This window comes from Hippocampus bargibanti, linkage group LG01 (assembly GCF_051943395.1).
Source record: "Hippocampus bargibanti isolate YZ-2025 linkage group LG01, ASM5194339v1, whole genome shotgun sequence".
NCBI lineage: Eukaryota > Metazoa > Chordata > Actinopteri > Syngnathiformes > Syngnathidae > Hippocampus > Hippocampus bargibanti.
In genome coordinates this window covers 26,885,718-26,908,814 of record NC_142734.1, presented here as the reverse complement: position 1 = coordinate 26,908,814, position 23,097 = coordinate 26,885,718, and the positions used below count along the sequence as shown (strand labels likewise).

At 42.3% G+C, this 23,097-nt stretch overlaps 2 protein-coding genes across 2 annotated transcripts; one reads left to right on the top strand and one right to left on the bottom strand.

The window, feature by feature from the left end:
• Nucleotides 1–241: 241 nt before the first annotated feature.
• On the top strand, nt 242–1,950 carry lhfpl5b (LHFPL tetraspan subfamily member 5b). Its single transcript, XM_089015997.1, has 2 exons — nt 242–657; nt 1,664–1,950. The coding sequence occupies exons 1-2, from the start codon at nt 249–251 to the stop codon at nt 1,948–1,950; spliced, it is 696 nt and encodes a 231-aa protein (XP_088872123.1). The 5' UTR covers nt 242–248.
• A 1,154-nt stretch (nt 1,951–3,104) lies between these two features.
• Nucleotides 3,105–23,000, bottom strand: srpk1a (SRSF protein kinase 1a). Its single transcript, XM_089006421.1, has 16 exons — nt 22,922–23,000; nt 21,031–21,085; nt 19,851–19,978; nt 19,663–19,771; nt 19,494–19,581; nt 19,311–19,398; nt 18,194–18,300; nt 17,960–18,125; nt 17,859–17,884; nt 17,461–17,680; nt 15,908–16,225; nt 15,719–15,819; nt 13,269–13,376; nt 13,047–13,116; nt 11,506–11,598; nt 3,105–6,618 (listed from the first exon to the last, which is right to left on the bottom strand). The coding sequence occupies exons 1-16, from the start codon at nt 22,983–22,985 to the stop codon at nt 6,434–6,436; spliced, it is 1,926 nt and encodes a 641-aa protein (XP_088862547.1). The 5' UTR covers nt 22,986–23,000; the 3' UTR covers nt 3,105–6,433.
• Nucleotides 23,001–23,097: the final 97 nt, after the last annotated feature.

The window sequence follows — 23,097 nt, the reverse complement described above, 5'->3', positions numbered from 1 at the left end:
ACAAAAATCACACCACTGAAAGTCTCTCACACACACTCCTATACGAACCAAACTCATAGATAACCCCGCTCCCCCTTAGTTGACCCTCCGTCTCGTCCCACGTGAGCCCAACTAAGCCCACAGACACAACATCCCCATGGCAACGTCACGCCTCTGTCATGAAAACCGACCCCGCGGTGAGTTCACGCCTCCCTCCGACGCCAGAAACGCGCGATTGACTGACCTTGGAAAAGCGGCGCGAGCCAACGATGGAGCTCCTTCCGGCCCGGGAGGCAGCGGGCATCTACCACACCAACTACGTGAGGAACTCCCGCGCCATCGGCGTCCTATGGGCCGTGTTCAGCGTGTGCCTGGTCATCATCATGGTGGTGGTGTTCATCCAACCCTTCTGGATCGGCGACGGCGTCGACACGCCGCAGGCGGGTCACTTCGGCCTCTTCCGCTACTGCGTTGGCAACGCGCTGAACTCCGAGCTCATCTGCAAGGGGGGGCCGCTAGACTTTGGCTCCATCCCGTCGCCGGCCTTTCGCACCGCCATGTTCTTCGTGGCCACGTCTATGTTGCTGACGGTGGCCGCCGCCATGTGCTTCGGACTCTTCTTCTTTTGCAACGCAGGCAGCGTGTACAAGATCTGCGCCTGGATGCAGCTGGCCTCCGGTAAGGCGCAAAGTTTTTCTGGGAAAAAAGCAGATACAGTGAGACCTCAACTTACGAACTTAATTGGTTCCCAGAAAGAGTGTGTAAGGCGAAAAGTGTGTATCTCAAAAAAAAATTCCCATAGGAAACCATTAAAATGGGAATAATCCGTTCCCGGGTTTCCATGAAATATACTTTTCAACTAAATAAGCCTTAAAACTACACACAACATACCTTATTCTATGTATAATAAATGTGCTATTGTATTGTAATGAAAGAAATACACTGAATTGTATCATAAAGTCACTTTATTTACATTTGTGATGGTCATTTATGGCTTGATGGAATGGCGTTGGAGGTCGAAGGTCAACGGGAATTGCTGGTTGGAAAGAGAGGCGCATTACATGACGACTGTAATTAAAGAAATAAACTGTGCTGTAAAATAAAGTTGTATTTACCTTTTTGATGGTCGTTGATGGCTTATGGAAGGAGAGTCACCTTCCATAAGGACTGTTGGTAACTTAACCTCTGGTGCTGTTCGGTCGTGTGCTTCCGCCGAAGATCACTCCGCCAGCCGTGGTGGGTGTGTATTATGAAAATAGTGCTTATTATAAGGTTTAATTTTTATAAATTTGACGTTTGTAAGTCGAAAAGTTTGTAAGTTAAGGTGTTTGTAAGTTGAGGTCTCACTGTATGATTATTTCATTTGACTTTGCGTGTAGTCCCCCGCCCCACCTTTTTTGGATGGGGGGGGGGGTTGCAAAATGACTCAGGGTGAAGTAATCTTGCACCATCAATTGTAACTTTGGTGATGAAATCGAGAACTGGGCGTGTTGGGCTCTTGTTGCGGGTGGGTATTGTGCATCTAGTTCCACCTCATAGAGGTGGGGGGTTAGTTACATGTCAGACACCTGATCAGGTGTCGCTTGAACAGCGCATTTTGCACCTGCAACAATGGCACAATGCTAACTAACACACCAAGCTAACGTCTAAAATTTAGATTTTATTTTTTTTAATGACTGGACAGCCGTTTTAATGGTGATGGGCTGCATGATCTACCCCGACGGCTGGGATGCCCCCGAGGTCAAACAGATGTGCGGCCAGCAAACGGGCAAGTACAGCCTGGGGAAGTGCACGGTGCGTTGGGCTTACATCCTGGCCATCATTAGCATCCTGGACGCCCTCCTGCTGGCTTTTCTGTCCTTCACGCTGGGAAACCGGCAAGACAACCTGCTGCCGGAGGACTTTGAGGTGGAAGGTGCAGGTAAGGAAGCCCGGGAATCTGGGGTGGGGGCGCTTTTCACTATTGCGTAGTCATTGGTCCGCTTGGCCGATGCGCAGCGACAGCTGATTGATGTTTGCCATTTTACAAATTATGGACACAACTTGTCCGGAGACGTCGGTTGTCCTTTAACTTTGCGAACAAAGAAAGGGGACAGATTTGGAGATTCAGTAAGAGGAAAAAAATTAATGATCCCCTCTATACGTAAATAGAACTCCTCTTAACTCGAAAACCTTAGCCTGACCCTAAACCAGGGCTGTCCAGACGTTTTCGCAAAGGGGGCGAGATTTGGTGTTAAAAATGTTGGGGGGGGGGGGGGGGGGGTAACCTTGGCGGACGTTATTTACATATAACAGCACTTAACTTTAATATATTTCAGTGAGCTATTCTGTGTGTCACATTTGCTTTTTTATTTTTAGCTATCATAGGCATGTTTTGGTTCATTTGAAAGACGCATATCAAAATTGAATGGACATTGAAAACTGAAATAGAACTTAGCCTCTCTTTTTTAACACTAACTTTATGTGTTAGCAGTTGAACAGAAATAATTATTTGCTTGATTCTGGCCATTTTAATTTTTTTTTTAATTTTGAAAGTCGCCATTTTAGAAAAAAATAAAATTGTCATTTTAGAAAATTTAAAAAAAAGTTGTAAATCGCCATTTTAAAAAATAGGGGGGCCCATTCACCATGCATCTTGGATGTTTTGAGCACAACACACGGAGACTGTGAAGCTGAAGTTTATGGTAAGGTGTGAAGAAAATTTGCTGTTGTATGCAGCTGTGAAAAATCAAACAAACCAGAATTTTCCTGTCTTATCCACAGACATTAAAAAGGACCTGTCATGGTAACGTAGAAAAATGTTGCATTTTATATTGTATGGAGGTACCTTGAGATACAAATGTAATTTGTTCCATGACCACACTCATAGCAGAATATATTAGAATCCCACATTATATTTCTCAATTAAAGTGAATTGGAACATCATTAATCTGTTCCAGCTGCCTCAAACACCCATTTCGTCATGCCTTTTTGAAATAAGAAAAACAGCACTTAATAATAATGTACTTTTTGAATTACAGTCATAACCATCTTCATCTTTATTAAGCTCATCGAATTGCTTGTTCTGTAGCCACAAGGGGACACAAGCCAGTGTCTTATTGTGCCGGTCCCAAGCCCGGATAAATACAGAGGGTTGTGTCAGGAAGGGCATCCGATGTAAAAGCTTGGCCAAAACAAACATGCGAATCAAACCTCTGAAGACGGAGGACTGATTCGCTGTGGTGACCCCTGACGGGAAAAGCCGAAAGGAAGAGAAGAGGATTCACTCAATGAGTCATGATACTAATGTGCTGTTCCAAATAGACCCTCTAGATGGCAGTACTAAAGACGCAATGTCTTCATTCTACGTGCATTCCAGACATTATTAATTTTATGACAGAGGATGCAGGCACTTGACATGCTTGATTTGCTTTCGAGGGATCAATAAAATGAAGTGGATGGCCAGATTTGGCCCCTGGGCCTTGACTTTGACACCTGTGGTGTACATGATCCTCACTGGGTTGCATCTTGGTGCGCAATGCTGCTAGCAACCACCATGGCTTTGTAGTTTTTCCCGCTTTCCTCCATCTGGTTATCACCTGAGTGCACTGTCTTGACGGTGACACCACTACCAAAAACGACAACTGAATGAATTTGTTGAACTGAAAAAGCGATCCAATTCCAATATATTTTTTTGTTTTTCCCATTTCACAGAAAAGCCCTGACGAGGCTGTGTCACTTCGATCGGAGATGCACTAAGACGAGAAAGTTGTTGAACAGAAACCGTCGTCAAAATGATTGCGCTATGCAACATTTTTATTCTAGGTTGACTTTATAAGTTGGAGCTGAGCCACCCAAACACACACGCACACAAATGTTGGCCACACAACACAACCGAGCACAAACATCTCGCTTCCATTTCTTAAAACACAGCTATCCGGCCGGCTAAATGGCTTCAGCTAAGATAGAACATTTGTTAGAAACTGTACACAACCCATCATCGATAATATTTATAGAAAAGCAAATTCTTTGGTACACATATATACAATTATTTTTTATTGGGCTTTTTTTACAGCTTCCTGTCGCAGATTCCTAAATTGCGTCACTGTAGAACAAGTCATGAAATCGACCCAAAAGCATGCGTCTTTGAACGATCTATGGATGTCAGTGACGGATCGTGACAGGCACAAATCTTTTTGTTGGGTTTGCCGTGACATTTTTTTCTTTGAATATAAAATATGTGCCTTGATTTAAGCTGTGTTGGGAAGCACGTTTCTGGAATATCAGTCTCTTTTGCCCTATGAGTGATTTGTGACTAAATAAAAACATCAACTAAACCAGGGGTCGGGAATCTTTTTTACTAAGAGAGCCATGAAAGTAAAAGATTTAGAAATGTTTTTCAGTGAGAGCACACACACACACACATGTAAACACGCACGCGGCCACTTTTCAACAAAATGTCAGAATGTATTATTTAAAATAACTGTGATCGTACTCACCGTTAACATGAATGGTTTTCCGTTCCTCGTGATTGGTAAAAATCCAGCCAAACGATCGGAATGAAATTCAACTTGCCGGCTCCATAGGCGAAGTTACTGCTAGCTAGCATGCACACAGCTCATAAGCTTCCACACTTGCTATCTGCAATATACTTCTCGCAGAAGTACAGTAAAGTCTCATTATATCGATATTCAAGGGAGTCCGAAAAAATATCGATATAACCGGGACTATCGATATATCCGACCCTGTTTGCATGTAATTTTCTCCGTGCGTGCATAGAAATAGTGTCGATATAACCGGGACTATCGATATATCCGATATCGATAAAACGAGACTTTACTGTATATTGATGTTAACGTTAACATGGGGCTTGATAAAATGTCACTGACATTCGACTGTTTCATCGATTATATTGTTTCATTGCAAACCAGAATCAGAACCTTTTCTCTCCTCAAAGGTGAATCCTCCGGTGCATTCAAGCTGAAGTGTACTCGTCGGGCTCATTTTTTGTTTTTTAACTGATATTTTAGTCAATGCAAAACACCGATAAAAATGACTTAGTGTCCAAAATCTGCAAAAAAATGAGCTGCGAATTGGGCATTTTCAGAAAGTCCCGCCCCCAGTTTGTGACGTCACGCCAAGATGTCTTGCATTGCTAGTGAATCAAAACAATGGCTTCAAATTCGGAGAATAAGCTTTCTTGTTACACATCCAGTTATGAATATGATTCAAATAGTTCTGAAGAGGAAAGCATAAATGTTTTCAATCGATTAAATAATTTATTTTTGCCATTTTGAGGCAACATTGGCGGAAAATCTCGCACCCAAAAAAAGAGGCACAAAATGGCGACCTCCTGTGGCCACCTCCGTTTTCACAGGCTGATAAATTCCTTATATGGAGCTTGGACGCCCTCTTCTGGCCTTCTGGCGGCTTTTGGGTGCAACACGAGGTCCCCAGACCAAACAAGTACAGCAAAATACATTGATGTGATGGAAGGACCGTGACAATGCGTCTTTTTTACGGTCAAGGGGGGGTCCTTAAGTGACGTCACGTACGGACTCGTCACCAACTCAAAAACAAGACTTCCTGAATATTCAGCGCGAGTCTTAAAACGTAAAATACGCTCAGTAGAAGTCATTTGAAGCCATTTTACAAATTATGGACACAACCTGGAGTCCGGAGACGTCAGTTGTCCTTTAAAGGGGCGTTAAGCTGTTTCAACATGATGGCGAGTATCATCCAATCAAAATTGCGCTTTCCGCCAACTGCAGTCCCAACAGGAAATGAACAGCAAAAAAGTGAGAATGTGTATTTAGTTTAGTCGGCGAGCCATATGCAATCATCAAGAGCCATATATGGCTCGCGAGCCATAGGTTCCCGACCCCTGAACTAAACAAACCATGGCTGTGTGGAAAACTTATTTCCGAACCCTGGGAGGGGGGTGGGGGGGGCGGGTTGGTCGAGATTTGCAAACGACCGCGTCTATTATTTTCATCATTAACATCATTCTCAAGCTAGTAGACAGCGTCCAAACTTTTGTCGGCGCTTACGTAGGTGCATCGACAGACGAAGACACCCCCGCCCGCCCCCCCACCCCGTGTGCAATTTCTAACACCTTCTTCACAAATACAAACAAAAACGCATATGTATTATACATGTAGAACAGAAGATTAAAAAGAGCGAGTAAAAAGGAAAGCAGGAGCACTCACGAAGCGGCGGGGACACGGCTACATATCCCGGGGTCTGGCAGGGGGTATTTAGTGCACAAGAGAAGTCACCGACGGAAGAACAGGCCCCGCCCCCACACGCCCGGTCGGGTACAGCAGTGGAAGCCAACCGAGAAACATCCCCGTCGCGCTCCAGAGAACAACCCCACAAATGTATAAGAAAAATAAATATTTCGATGATATGCCCAAAGTGGAAAAGTGATCTGTTGCATTCTCAGAAGAGAGTTGGGGGTGGCGAGGAGGGGGCACTAGCGGGCTAGCCACGGGTGGCGCAGGCACTCGGCCGCCGTGGCCCGCTTGTCTGGGACCAGCTCCAGCATGGGGAGCAGGAAGTCGGCAAAGCACTCCGCCTCCTGACGGGGCCATGCGTACTTGTCCACCAGCACCTCCAGCAGCCCCCACGGCTTCAGCTTGGTGATGTGCTTCAGGTCGCCTGCGGGTAGATTCACACAGTTGATATTATTTTCATGGACCGTCCTGCAGCCTCGGGGCCTGCTAGGCCTTCTCTGCTGGCTGAGCTGGCCTAAAAATATCAGAATCACAGACTGATGTTAATTCTATTTTGTCCATGAATTCTTATGATTAAATAATTCAATTTGTCTTTCAGTGTCCTTTTATTGCTTTTCTTCCCCCTGTTGTGCTGCTTCCAGATGTGTCTTTTTGTATTGAAGCATTGAACCAATCCCATTTCAGCCATGATTTATTACCAGGGTCAGAAATCAACATCAGTTATGTGGGTCATGGAGCATCAAATACATGTCAATGAAGCTGTTGCTTTAACTCAAAGATCCCCAACCTCCGACACGTGGACCGATACCGGTCCGTGGGTCGTTTAGTACAGGGCCACAGACAAAGAATATATAACTTTCATTACCCTATTTCCTATATGTAAGGCACACTTTCAACGAATGAATAAAGTTTTCCAAATATAACATATAACTGCATAAAGGTTTTCCAAATATAAGGCACACTACATTATAATATAAAATTTACTAAATAAATATTCATAAGGCGCAGGGTCATCTTTTGAAGAAAATCCATGCTTTGGGGTGCACCTTATACCAGTGTCTGAAATAACATATGCCCGGATGCCCGGGCTTGCAACTTTTACGTCGGGCGTACAACTTACAAAACGTCTTCGCCCAGTTGGCCGACAACTTCTTCAAGGGAAAAAACAAAAAACAAAAAAAAAAACGAAAGGGTCAAACGTTGGCTTTATTCAATAAGCCCAACGTTTTAATGAAGATTTCGAAATCTGAATAAATTGTTCCGATTTCGAAATCTTCGTTCGGTTTGGAAATTTTGGAATTTCGGTTGGTTTGTCAATTTGCCTACTCGGCACGGCAGCCAATCAGAAGCCTGCTTTGTGCTTCGGACTTTCCCGAGCGTTATAAGGTCGTGCATTTGCATATCAATTTCCAAAGTAGATGCACAGAACTTCTGCCCCAGAAGATTCAAAAGAAGCGAACACAATTTATAACGCTACAAAACGTAAAAGTACATTATACCGTGTCTGTAAAGTGTCCTTGAGAGTTTTAAAAGGCGTTTAGAAATGAAATGATTCATTATTATTATTATTATTATTATTATTATTAAAAGCATCGTAGAAAGAGGTGTTCACATGGCTTGTAGTAGACAATGCAACACAAACATTGCATTGTGCAACATGCCAAACAGTGTATGGACAAACGACCAACTGGAACAAAAGGGATATTTACCATAAATTAAGCAAGGGAGCATTTGTGGTCGGTACTAGTGATGGGAATTGCGGCTCTTTTCAGAGAGCCAGTTCTTTTGGCTCGGCTCACTGAAAAGCTCCATGGCTCCTCAGTGTGTTTGTTTTTTTTTTGTTGCTTAAATTAACTACAAAAATCATGTAAACTTATGTGAAAAATGAATTACTCATATAAAAAATAAACTATATCAAATATTTTCTGTATATGGCTTAATTTATATGTGCACAGAGTTAGTGGATGCTAATTTTCACTTTCCCTGTGGTTACTCTGGTCTGATGATCAGCTGTCACGAATTTGCTTTTCATATTAATAATGCTATCATACTAACTAGTAAAAAATATAATAATTGAATAATAACAGCATAATGTGATCACATTTGTCGACCTGTCTACCTTAACCTCCCCCCCTTCTCCTCACTGCTGTGTGTGTCTGTAATTCTCACCTCCCTCCTCTACCACGGATATTGACAAATCACGTGCGGCTCTAACCGAAGACTGGGGGTGGGGAATAGAGGACAAAAAAAGTCAGCTCCCATTTCCGGCTCCTTGTTAGGAACAGACCCTCTTTGTTCACTTCCGAAATCCAGCTCTAAGAACCGGCTCGTTCGCGAACGACACATCACTAGTAGGTAATCCTTCATTAAAAAAAATCCTTTATCCTTTGCAACAATGGTTTTATTTGCGATTAGTTGTCTTATTGTGTTTCAAGTTGTGAAAAATGGGGCAGGCAACTTTATGGCCGGGCAGGCAACTTTTCAGAGTTGTCTGCCCTGGTGTCCGCTAACTTTTTGTCACGAGTTTCATACACTGCTTATACACCGGAAAATACGGTACTTCCATTTATTCATTTTGGAATTAGTTGTATTCATTTTGGAATCTGAAATGTTTTATTTTGAAAAATTACCGGATTGTCTGTCTACAATGTGTCACTCTTAAAGCACGTCAATAAGCGCTTTTCGGTCACGTTATTCCTAAAACAAAACCCAGGAACTGCGTCATATGAGGTGACAGTGAGTGGTTTTTTTTTCATGGATTTGCTGTGTACCTTATTTTGAAGGTACGTTTAAACATTACCCCAGCGTCCAACATGTGTTGAGTTCCTTTTGTCATGATTTCTGTTTTTTATTTGTTTCATATTCATTATTCGGTATCATCCTTTTTTTGTCACACCTTAAAGGCTGGTCCCTGAAAATGTTGTCTGACATTAAACCGGTCCCTGGGGAAAAAAGGTTGGGGGGAAACTGCTTTAACCAATCCGATTTGGAATTGGCGGGAGGCGTGGGGTTATTTCCTGGTTCACGCTACCCTGTAGTGCACTTGTAGTCAATAAGACCACACTTTTTAGATGAGTCGCAGCTGCAGTTAAGGTTGTATGTTTTATTTTCAGCGCCTTCCAAAACTCTCAAGGACACTCAAGGGTTGGATGGATTCAGATGTAGCAAACCTGACGGCCTGGCTGTCAAATGCACGGCTCGCCACTGCGTTTCATGGAGGGTGGAGAGGGAAGGGGGGGAGGGCGGTTGGGGGTGGGGCAGGGTCATTATTTTTTTTTTTTTTGGGGGGGGGGGGGGGGGGGGAATTTTGGTGTCCAGAAAGAAACATTGGAAAGTTTTATTTTGGTAGATCATTCCCAAATTTTAGAGTCGTAGTTATGAATGAAAGGTTCAGCAACTGGTCATTCATTGATTCATTTTTACTATTGGGTGGAGGCGGGGGGTGTCATAGGTCTATCTTGAAAGTCTTTGTGCAAGCTTTTATTGGGCAATAAAAAAGGATACCGCTCAAAACTGCCTCATATTGGTCGATATTTTGGAATGATTATTATCTGACGTTTCCAAATAAGAACCCAGAGGACACAAAATTAGAATTTAACCCATTTATGCCGAGCGTGTTCATATGAACACAGAGAAATTCATTTTTAGAAAATAAAAATAAAATAAAAACAGAGTATAAAATCGGTTCAAATGGATTATATAATTATATATAATTAACAATAATGTGGCAAGAAACAACATTAATTTGAAAATGATTTTTTCTGCGTTCATATGAACACGCTCTGTGTAATTAAGGTGCTCTTATTTTTTTAAATACAACACTTCATTTGAAACAAGCGGGGAAAACAATCCAGAAAAAGTCAAATGAACTGGTCAATTCAAAGATGAACGAAACTGCAAAGCATGGCTTCAGCAATCACAATTTATGCATTTCCCGCTTGTCTCTTGATAAGCCTCCCTCCCAACCTCCAGGTTACAAATTTGATATTGATCAGGTAGGTGATTGTTGAATCATATATAGAATTGCGGCTCAAAAGAAGTTAAGACATTCGTCAAATCGGCCTCAAAGTGACATTTCGGAACGCTTCAGGCAATCTTGCATTCAATTTTGCAGTTATTTTGTCCATGAATCAGATTTTGAATAAAAAAAATAAAAATAAATAGAATTTAGAAAAGTAATTATGATTTTAAAATACATGATTTCAAATGAACATTGCAGAAACAATCATTAACTCATTCACTGCCAGATGATGGGCAAAATGTGTCCACTCCAGTGCCAAGGTTTTTGTCATTTTCACTCAAATTGCAGGACCCACAGAATATTGAGTTTTAGGACTACATAAACATTCAATACAGCGGAAGAAACCTTAGACCAGGGGTGTCAAAGTCATTTTTCTGCCGCGGGCCACATTGTAGTTATGGTTTCCTCTCGAGGGCGGTTATGAATTTGGAGAAGCCATTACAAAGTTTAATCCCCTCCACATATTACATATAGAGTGCACAACAAATTAATGAATAACTAGTTTTCAAATCTGACATCATGAATAATGACTATTATTGTGGTTTACATCCAAAAATATGAAATTTTGGTTAGGATTTTAGCAAGCATCATGGAATTTCACAAGTTTGCTTTACTTTCGCAGGCCGAAAAAAATGATGTGGCGGGCCGGATTAGCCCCCCGGGCCTTGACTTTGACACCTGTGCATTAGACTCTCTTCTTTCATCAGAAAAAAACGAGTTGATTCTTAAGTTAGATGGGTCTGGAGTTATCTGAGCTTGAAATGGGGGCAGTTGTACAAAAGGCAAATGCTGCCCCCTCATGGGAAGGACAAATATTGCTGGAGCTCTGACAAGCGCTTTATCGGCACCCCCCACAAGAAAAAACCAAAACCCAAACAAATTCGGGAATGGCGCTCCACGTCACACTTTTGAATGGCCGAATAAATTTGGGAATGGCAGCGAATGAGTTTATGATGTTTCCGTTTCCCCAAGCCAAAATAACATTTACAGTTGAATGGCTGAATTTCCGATGTCTCAGCAACTGCGCAATCACCAAAACACCTCAATTTATGGATAAACACCCCCTGCTAAACACAAAAATACTGCTGGGAAGACAATTGCTTCGGTTTACCTGTCTTGGTGAAAAAAATTCGTTCAATATGAGTTTACGTGGGACACCCCCCAGCAGCTCAATGATCAGCGCTGTGTGGTCTGCACCACACACATACACACACAAACCGTCGCCAGGAAGGGGGGCAGAAAAAGACAAGATAGACAAAAGAGCGTCAGTGACTCGGAACAGCGACGTACCTTTCTTTGTGAAGTATTCCGAAGAGTATTTCCCACTCAGTGCATAGTGGCGAGGAACGCCACCGAGCAACTCGATCATGAGAGCAAGGTGGTCTGGAGATCAGGCCCGTCGGAAGCGGCGCAATGACAAAATGAGTGGAGGAGAGAGAACAGAGGGCAAAGGGTTACGCTTGTGGAGAAGGGTTGAAATGGAGGAGAATGCGTATCTACCTTTCTTTGTCTAGCGCAACCACGCATCGACAAATGTCTCCAATAGCGTCGAAACGAATGTTTGGTGAGTTAAGAAAGTCACAACAAAAACCATGAAGTGAAATGAATACCAACAAGAAGCATATGGTCAATCTGCTGCTGTGAAATGTGAATTTCTCCGCTGTGAGACTAATAAAGGCATATCCAATCCAATCCAATCTGCTGATGGGCCTGTCTCCAGTCGTTAATGGAATCGGGACACCCCCGCTCAGAAATTGAAATGTCATGCGAGCGATATTTTTTCACTCAGTGGGATCACGGTAACCTGGCAACCCGCAACTGAAGCAACAATAAAGCCAATCATTTAACAGGTCAACTGTTGTCTCAGTTACTGGGAAAACTACAAATTTGTCAACAAGACTGACAATTGAGAACAAACAATTGGGGTGTCCAAACTTTTTTTGCAAAAAGGGGCCAGATTTGGTGTGTTAAAAATGTAAGGGGAAGGAGAGCGAGGGAACAACCTTGACGGACATTTTTTACATATAACAGAAATTAACTTCAATAAATAGCTTCACATTGAACTCTTTAAAAATAGCCACTATCTCTTTACAAATGAGGCAGACACGGTTGTTACGTATTTCAAAAATAGTCCAATTTCCACCCAGCCACAAACCGTCCGTCGGCCCTCACAGTCAACGTTCCTGTTTTTTTTTGTTGATTGTCAAAATTGTACATTTTTTTATGTACAAACTCGCAATTTTTGAAAACAAAAATAATGGAAATTTGGCATTTTGGAAAATAAAAAATAAAAAAAGGTATTTTGGAAAATTAAAAAACAGAAAATTGGTATTTTGGAAAATTAAAAAAAATATATAGAATATCACCATTTAAGATTTTTTTTTATGTAGAAAATCACCAAATTAGAAAAATGGTAAAAATTTAGAAACTTGCCATTTTTGAAAAAAAAATAAAATAAAATAAAGAATTGCCATTTAAGACAATGTTTTGTTGTGTTGTTTTGAAAAAGTTGAAAAATCGCCATTTTCGAAACTCAGTCAATTACCCCAACACTAATTTGCTGTTCCTAATTGAGCCTCTAGATGGCAGCACTTGGCACACACTGGTAACAGCGCTACTGCCCAATGTCTTCAGTCCGCATATTGATTTTATGATCGGAGGCTGTGGGCCGGATGAAAAGTGACCACGGGTTACATTTGGCCCCCAGAACGGACTTTGAGCATGTCTGGATTAGCCGTGTGTCGTCACGTCATTCCATGAACTCTGTATGGGTATCCAATGACGCAATTAACAACGGGAAACTGGGGAGCACGAAGGCGTCTGAGTCCTACCTTCATCTCTGGAATAATCTTCACCAGAGTGCGGTTCGAACAAGTAGTCTCCAGTGGCGAGTTCAAAAGCCTGAGGCGACAACACAACAACATCATTGTCATCGACGACACAAGAACAGTTGAAGCACGACAGGCGACAACTTCCACTTCCCTCTTCCTGGAGCCAAACACTGTAAAAGGGGCCTTTTGTCACTGCGCGCCAGTTGACACAAAGTCTCTTACCATGCAGGCGGCGCTCCAAATATCCGCCGGCGTGCTATAACCCGCGCCGATGAGGACCTCCAAGGAGCGGTACTGCCGCGTCTGGATGTCCTCGGTAAAGTGTTTGTGCTGGAAGAAAACCACAAGCATGGACAAACATCAACATTTTTCTTCTTATCAGCCGGAATGAATGCCGAAAGGTTGAGATTTCATTGTGCCTTATGCAGATTCAAGAAACCTTACACCAGACATGTCCAAAGTCGGGCCCAGGGGTGACAGAGGAACTCACTTCCTCCCAACATTCGTAACATCGATTCTCTTCCCACCTTCAAATCCCATCTCAAAACCCACCTATTTAAAATAGCATTTTCTGTGTAGCTCTCTCTCTTGTTTCTATTATAATTGTATTTTATTTATTGCATTGTATTTGTGATTATATTTGATTTATTATAGTACCTATGCTTGTCTGTGACTGTAAAGTGTCCTTGAGAGCTTTGAAAGGCGCTTAAAATGTAATGTATTATTTTTATTATTATTATTATTATTATGGCCAATTTTCAGCGAGCCCACAGCCTCCCGTCATAAAATCCATAAGGTCAGGCCCGTATGTAGAATGAATCTATTGGGCAGTAGTGCTGTTACCTGCGTGGGCTAAGTACTGCCATCTAGAGGCTCAATTAGGAACAGCAAATTAGTAGAAGAGTCGTTGACTGAATCTTCTTTTCCTTTCGGCTTTCCCCTTCAAGGGGTCGGCACAGTAAATCAGTGTCCTCCATCTTTAGAGGTTTGATCCGCATGTTTGTTTTGGCCAAGCTTTTACGTCGGATGCCCTTCCTGACACAACCCTCTGTATTTATCCGGGCTTGGGACCGGCACAAGAAGACGTATGTCCCTTTGTGGATACAGAACAAGCAACTCGCTCAGTAAAAGGAATGAGACCCTTAATTTTAAAAAATGCATATTTTAATTTTTTGGGGGTAATTTCTAAAATGGTGATTTTCTATTTGTTTTATTTATAAAATGCAGATTTTCAATTTTTGTTTTTTTCGACAATGGTGATTTTCAATTTGTTTTTATTTCTAAAAGTTTTAAAGTTTTAAAATGGTGATTTTCTATTTTTTTCTAAAATGGCAATTTTCTATTTTTTATTTCTAAAATGTGGATTTTCGATTTTTTCTAAAATGGTGATTTTTAATTTTTTTTATTTCTAATTGTAATTTCCTTTTTTTATTCCCAAATGGCGATTTTCAAAAAAATGTAAAGTTTCTAAAATTTTAATTTTCTAAATTGTATTTTTTTTCTTCATAAAAACAGAAGCTATGTTTATGTCAATTCTACATTATGCTATCATGACAAACGTATGTGTGGATTGTGGAAATTTTTGTTGTTTTAAAAAAAAAAAAATCAACAAAAGAACAATTACTTCTGTTCAAGTGTTGCAAAACAGTGAATTAAAGGACAACCGACGTCTCCGGACAAGTTGTTACCATAATTTGTAAAATGGCTTCAAATGACTTCTACAGGGTGCATTTTAATAAGATCCCACCGCATATAGCTATATTTTACGTTTTAAGACTCGCTCTGAATATTCAGGAAGTCTTGTTTTTGAGTTGGTGACGAGTCCTTACGTAACGTAAAAAAAGACATTGTAGCAGTCCATCACCGCCAATGGATTTTGCTGTACATGTTTGGTCTGAGAACCCTGTTGCACCCAAAAGCCGACAGAAAAGGGCATCCAAGCTGCATATAAGGAATTTATCAGCCTGTGGAAGCGAGGTGGCCACTGGAGGTCGCCATTTTGTGCTCTTTTTTTCTTGGGTGAGAGATTTTCCCCAATGTTGCCTCAAAATGGCACATATAATTATTTAATCGATTGCAAACATGTATGCTTTCCTCTTCAGAACTATTTAAATAATATTCATAACTGGAGGTGTAAAAAGAAAGCATATTCTCCAAATCTGAAGCCATTGTTTTGATTCTCAAGTGGCGTGACGTCAGAAACGGGGCGGGACTTTCTGAAAATGCCCAATCCGCAGCTCATTTTTTTGCAGATTTTGGACACTTTAAGTCATTTTTATTGGTGTTTTGCACTTGAATAAAAATATCATACTGCGTTGCGTGTTTTGGGTATTTTAGATGCTCTAAAACGTTTTTCTAATGTCAGTTAAAAAACTAAAAAGTGACGTCGGTTGCCCTTTAAAGTGTGAAAAAAAGTGAAGTGAATATTCAATTTCAATTTTCAATTCCAGTTTGATCTGCATGTTTCAAATGAACCAAAACACAAGCTGAAGAGATCTGAAAATTAAAATAAGAAAATGAAATGTGAAAGAAAGAACGGCTCGCTGAAATCTATCAGCTGTCTCGCACGTATCACGAATCAAGCTAAAGCTGTTCTATTTGGGTAATTGGATAAAACGGTTGCATGATGGGTAATGGAGGGAAATCCATCGGGTGGCAGGAGGACAACTCACCACCCAGCAGGCATTTCCAAGGTCTGCAATCTTGACCTTGATCTTGTCGGCGTTGATTGGCTCAAGTGGGTTGACCAGCAGGGATCCCGCCGTTTGCTTGCCTGAATCGGAGCGGAGAGACAAGGAGGCGTTCAGAAAGATCATCCCGAGTGCTTGAATGAACAAGGGGATGGGGGTGGGGGTGCAGACCATTTTGGAATGTTTCCTCACTCCCATCTTCTTCCCGCTCGCAACAAAGGTTCTCCCGCAGTTCCTCCTCCTGGTCCTCCAACCTGCCGGAAAAGTGCCTGGCCGACATGGCGCCGCAAGGAGGACCTTCAACGTCAAGGTCCAGCTGGGCCTTGAGGTCGCCACAGTCCAAACCGTTCAAGAGGGGGCGGTTCTCTTGCTTCCGCGCAGGGTTGCCATTGTGCTGGTCGTCGTCCTTCCACAGAGGAAGTCTCTGCCCCAACTCTGCATGCCCGTTACAGTTTAGCTTGGACTGCATGTCGGCATCGGCGTCAATCTCTGGGACCGTTGGGAAAATAACAATAATAACAATCGGCACACAATCCACAGCTGCCGTACGTTGATCTGAAAAATTATTGCAAGAGATCAGCAGGTATGCAAATAAATTGCCATTTTGTGATCTTTTTGTCTGGTGACGGCTCGTGAGATTTTTCAAACGTACAGTTAACACGATGACCTTTGGGGGTTAGGCGAAAGCACAGGTGTCAAAGTCTCGGCCCGGGGGCCAAGTCTGGCCCGCCACCGCATTTTATTCGGCTCGCAAACGCAATCAAACTTTCAATCAAACATGAAATTCCATCATGCTTGCTAAAATCCGAACCAAAATTTCAAATTGTCCCATGTTCCGTTGAGACCTTCAAGTTCCTGGGAATCACAGTCTCCCAGGACATGAAGTGGGAGGTCAACACCAACTCTATACTGTAAAAGGCCCAACAGAGAATGTACTTCCTGAGGCTGCTAAAGAAGCATGGCCTGCCAGAGGAGGTGCTACAACATTTCTACACGGCTGTCAACGAATCAATCCTGTGTTCTTCCATCACCGTTTGGTTCGGGGCCGCCACAAAAATGGACAAAATCCGACTTCAACGGACAGTTAGGACAGCGGAAAAAATCATTGGCACCGCCCTACCCACTCTCGAGGACTTGCACACTGCAAGAATCCAAACTAGGGCGCGGAAAATCCTACTGGACCCTCCGCACCCTGCCCACCACCTTTTCCAGTTACTCCCCTCAGGCAGGCGCTACCGATCCATGCGCACCAAATCCAGCAGACATTTAAACAGCTTCTTCCCCCAAGCCATTAACTCTTTGAACTCTTTCAACAGTAGCCAAAATGGAACTGTATAGTGCAACAGTTTTTTTTTTTTTTTAACGACGATACTAGTGCAGCGTGTTCTACCGGAAACAAATTCCTTGTGTGTTCTACAATAAAGATGATTCTGATTCTGATTCTGATGTCAACCACTACAAGTCATTACTTTTTACTTCAAATTTGAAAACTAGTTATTCATTAATTTGTTGTGCATTCTTTAGGTAATATGTAGAGAGGATGAAACAATCTAATGACTTCCCTAAAATCATAACGGTTCCAAGGAGGAAACCATAACTACAATGTGGTCCGCCACAAAAAAATGACTTGGGCGAGAATCACTTCAGGACTGACAAAAACGATATTAAGCCTCCAAGGGGGCATTAAATACGAGACCGCCGGCCATCGACATCCAACCTCTCACCTCGCTCATCTTGGTCGCCCACGTCGTGCGGCGACGGCTGCCACAGAGGAGCGCAAGCCCGACCTTTGGGCGAGGCGTCGACCTCGCTGCCGTCGTCCTCCCGCGTCTCCCTGACCTTTTCCATCTCCTCCAGGTCCATGATGCACTTTTCCAGCAGGGCCGCCTGTCGCTTTTGTTTCTTTTTTAACTTCTTCTTTTTGTTTTTGGACATTTTCACAGTCTGGACAAGAAGGGAAATTGATATGAGCTAACAAGGGGCACAATAATGACACAAACACATCTTGGATCTCATGAGCTAATAAAAGCTGTCACGCATCTAACAAACTAGCACGGTGAGCATAATTCGGGCATTCGTATTTGTAAAAATTGCAGATGCACGATGCAAAAGGAAACTGTACCTGTTTTGGAGCAGGGGCAGTGCTAACTGCAAAATCAAAAAATGAGGTTAGAAAATGCCCGCCAGCACACCCGCAACGGACATCAGAAGCGCATTTCGTACTTGCTGAGCCCGAGGGAGGCGGAGCTCCCGCGCGCTGCCATTCCGCGGCTTCTGCGGCCAGCTTGCGGACGTACGGTTCTTCCACGCTCATCAGGATGTTCTCCGGCTTGATGTCGGTGTGGATGATCTGACACTTTGTGTGCAGGTAGTCCAGGCCTTGGAGGACCTGGCGTAAAAATTGGGATGTGATCAGCGGACCCAAATTGTGACGGTGTGCGTATTGATGGGGCTCACCTGCCGAATGATGCTCTTGACACAGGGCAGAGGCAAACCCTGGTAATTTGATTTGATGATCCACTTCAATAGGTGGTGTCCCAATACCTCAAATACCATGCAGACGTCTGAAGGGACAACATTAAGGTGGCAACACTGACGGCAGAATGAACGGCGGGAAGGTTTGGAGATTTCAATGTGCCCTGCGCAGATTCAAGAAACCTTACTGCAGACATGTCTAAAGTCCGTGCTGGGGGCTAAACGCGGCCCTTGATCATTTTCATCCGGCCCGCAGGCTACCGTCATAAAATCAATAAGGTCTGGAACGCGTGTAGAATGAAGACATTGGGCAGTAGTGCTGTTACCTGCGTGTGCTAAGTGTTGCCCTCTAGAGACTCAATTAGGTACAGCAAATTAGTAGAAGTCAATGACACAATGAGCCCCCCTAATTTTCTTTTTTTTATTTCTATTCTTAATTATTTTAAAATTTGTTTTAAAAAGTTTCTAAAATCAGAATCAGAAAGTCTTTAAAATACCCACAAAGGGTAAATTTGCATAATGGTGATTATCTATTTTTTATTCTAAAATGGGAACTTTCTATTTTTGAAAACCGTTTCTAAAATGGCTATTCTCATTTTTTTGTTAAATTCTACAATGGCGATTTTCTAAAACAAAATTCTAAAAAAAAGTTTTCAAAATGCTGATTTTCTGAAATTGTTTTACATTTTCTAAAAGGTGACAATGAACAGAAGAATTACTTCTGTTAAAGCGTTGCAAAGAAGTTATTAAAATATTTTAAAAAGTGAAGCGAATTTTCAATTAAATTTTGATTTGCATTTTTGCAATGAACCAAAACACATGCTTATGATAGCTGAAAATTAAAACAGAAAAAGAAATGTGAAAGACTGAATGGCTCGCTGAAATGTATTTCAATTAATTGCTGTTATATGTAAAGAACATCTGCCAATGCTGCCTGCCCCCATCCCCTACATTTTTAACAAACCGATTCTGGCCCCCTTTGAGAAAATTTGGACACCCTGACTTCTGCGATCGCAAGCGTGATTGGATCAAATGGTAAGCAAAAGCAGGTAGGATCCGAAAGGCAGCGTTGCGGGTGACAAAGAGTGATTAAAGATACGAGTTCCGTTGACACCGGAAATCTTAAAGTCATCTAACATCTGGACGACCGTCTCCCGTTTCGGATCATCGGGGTCAGAGTTTCTCACCTGGAAACAAAAATAATAATAATAATTAATCAATGCAGGAGGAATATGAAAGTGGTTTGAATGTGACGATTACATAAATACCAAGCTCGACTTACAGATTTGAGAAGTTTGATCTCATCCACCGCCGTTTCCGTGTAGTGTTCGGCACTCTTGACCACCTTCATCGCGACAAACCTTTTCATCCTTCACAGCACAGAGCAAAAGCACGCCTTTAAGGCCGGAAGGCAAAGATGGCTGTGAAAATGGAGGACAAAAGTTGCCTACTGGATGTCACGGGCAAGCCACACGGTCGAAAAATGTCCCCAGCCCAGTTTCCGAATGACGTGATACTTTCCATTGTAAAGGTCGCCGACTTTGACGTGATGGTAGCCTCCTGGAAGATAAAACGGGCAGACGATATTGACGCCCGGGAAGGTCAGGCAAGGTCGGAAGAAAGTTTCAAGCTAACTGGCCTTTGCAATAGTCATTGGGATCCTCCTGCTCTTCATCGTCAGAGCCCAGAATCTCCTCGGGTTCTTCTGGTTCTTGAGGAGAAGCTTCGTGTTGGGCCTGCTGGCGACTTCGGGGATGTGCCGGCTGCCTGTTGACAAAGCAGAAGTCTGCTTTGACCAAAGCTACTCATTTGGGCATTTTGTTCTACATATTTCACACACATTTTTTTTTTGAAGTTTTGAAATTTAAACGCGGCCCATGAGCACCAAAGTTAAAAAACATTTTTATGTCAGTCATTCACCTTTTTTCTTTGTGCTGTTATATGAATATTTTGATGTATTGTGACTGAAGCTAAGAAAAATACGCAATTTATTTATTTATTGCAGCAGACTGTTGGCAGGAGGCTTTGAAATATCATGAAGTTTACAGACACTGCTTCCTCGAAAATGGCAACAGTTTTGTCAAGTTAGAAGCTTTCACCCCCCCCCCCCCCCAGCAATTCTCTTTTAAAAAGGTTTGTGAACATCATCTGAAAGACAATAGATCCAATCAAGTCCAAATGCTGATGAAATCCTACTGGACCCCCACACCCTGCCCACCACCTTTTACAGCAACTCCCCTCATCCATGTGCACCAAATCAGGCAGACACTTAAACAGCTTCTTCGCCCTCGCCATTAACTCCTTAAAGAGGATCCAATTCTAACTGTATAGTGCCTCTTTGGAATTTGGCAACACTTTGTGGAACACCATCCCCGTTCTCGTCATTGTCGCTCCTGCTCTGTACTCACTTCAACGACTGTCACTGTTCAATATAATCTTCAGGACCAGACACTTTTAGGCACATTTTTTAGTACAAGTGTGCATAATTGCTATTATCTATTTTTAAAACTATTATCATATTTGATACTACCACTGATCACTTTAGCTCTGCTTGATACTTTGCACATTTTCTCCCAGTTGTTCTCGAGAGGTCAAACTTACATGAAGGAATGTCCTTCCGTATTTATTTGTCATGTCTTTTTTTTTAAATGACGATACTAATGCAGCATCATGTTCTACCGGAGACAAATTCCTTGTGTGTTCGACATACATGGCCAAGATAGATGATTTTGATTCTGAAAACACATGGGCTGGTAGGGGATAGCAACCATCACCGTGGCACACGGAGGGGGAAATAACACGGTGAAAAAAAAACTCACTTTTTGCTGGTCTTCTTGGCTTTTCCTCTCTTTTTCCTCGCCTGCAGTGCCATAACTGCGGAAATAAAAAGGGCAAATTATCTGGACATAATCATACCAAGCTACTAATAGGAGTCTATTAAGGCCAACAGTGATCAGGGTTAGCTTGCGGCTAAGGTTGGACTCGCTCGCAAGCTTTATGGCATTTAAAGGACAACCAACGTCACTTTTCTGTTTCCTAACTGACATCAGAAAAACGTTTTATGGAATCTAAAATACCCAAAACACGCAGTATGACATTTTTATTCAATTGCAAAACACCCATAAAAATGACTTGAAGCGTCAAAAATCTGCAAAAAATTGAGCTGCAAATTGGGCATTTTCAGAAAGTCCCTCCCCCAGTTTGTGACGTCACGCCAAGACGTCTTGCATTTCTGGAGAATCAAAACAATGCGAGCGTATTTTACAAAGATTTCACCTTTTCACATTTTCGGTGTTCGAACAGGGTTCTGGAACGGATTATGGTCGAGAACCGAGGTACTACTGTACATATAAACACACACACTCGTATAAAAAATAACAAAGTTTATACTGTGTTACTACAATATACAGGTGCTTTTCTGATCAGGTTTTCGAAAAGTAAAATAACACAAAAGCATTGCCACACAAAAGATAAATTAATGAATAAATAAAATTAACACCCCTGTTGAGTGTGCGTGTGTAAATGTGTGTGTGAGGCACGATTGAGGAAATGTCATGATCTATATCAACCTGTGAAACGAGCTGATCATGTGATACCCGGAAATTGTGAAGCCTTTTTAAGAGCATGCGCAGAATAAAATGTTTGTCGAGTTCCCAGAACAATAATTGACACGGCTGTGCATCATTTTTCTCTCGTGAGTACTTTCAATCGCTACGAAAAGTTACCATTTTGGTGACTGTTAAAACGCTAGGACTGCTGCCAGAATGACTAGCGCAACCCCTCACACCCATAGAAATGGGTATCTGGAATCCTTCATCCAATTTTAAAAATTCTAGCAGTGTCGAAGTCACGGCAGCTTATCCAAACACACTTTGCATGTTGACATATTTTACTTAGAGGGAAATGATGTCACGTTGATATCAGTGCATCCCGGAAGCGAGTGCATTTAATTTGATTTTGCAGATCGCTTTAAAAAACCATGACCGCTGAGCAAAGTGCTGTGCATAAAACAAAAATCACACATACGTGCAAAAAGAGATAACTATATGAGGGGGAGAATTGAGGTGTTATATGTTTATTTTTACAATTATGAAGGAATTCGTCATTGAAAAAGCTACGACTTGGGAATCCCACTTCGGGGTATGTTTTCCGCAACGCAGGTAATTATTAACATTATAAGAGTGGGGGCGTGTACAATTTGGTAATTTTTGACCCACGAATAGCGAAGGTACACTATATGTCATAATTATTGGTTCACACACAATGACTTATCATCATAATTTTCTTTCACACACGAGCGGCTATTCATCTTTTATCATCGTAAACCAATAATAGCGTTCAACCGAAGAACACGGGGACCGAGCCCAACCTGACAAATGTTAGTAACAGTGCAAATATCAGACACAAATACTAGTAATTCCTTTAAAAAAATGCGTGATGAAATAAGATATTAACAATTTAGACTTTAGAGAGTGGGAAAGGCACTGCAGATGTCACAGAAAGAGCGAGAAGCTTCTCCGTGCCCAGCTAATCCTCACAGGCTAGCTCTAGCTCATCGCGGGTAACTTGTACGAGGCAAACGCGTTCGATTCAACATTTACGTGCGTCTACGTCCAATAAAACTTCCCCGAATACGGGGTGGTCTGGCCATGACGTGGTGTCACGTTCGCCACCTGGTGTTTCGCCGAAAACGCGTGGGCAAACGTTTACCTTTTCTCTCCATGTTGTAGCTTAGCCGTGAGCCACAGCGCCAGTGACCGAATGTTGTGCGCATGCGCAATGGTTGAAAGGTCCGAGGAGGGCTCAGCCGGAGACATCAACGGCGGCACAGGTCGCCCAATGCGCATGCGCAAAACAAAGTGGATTTTTGTCTCACAATCATGATA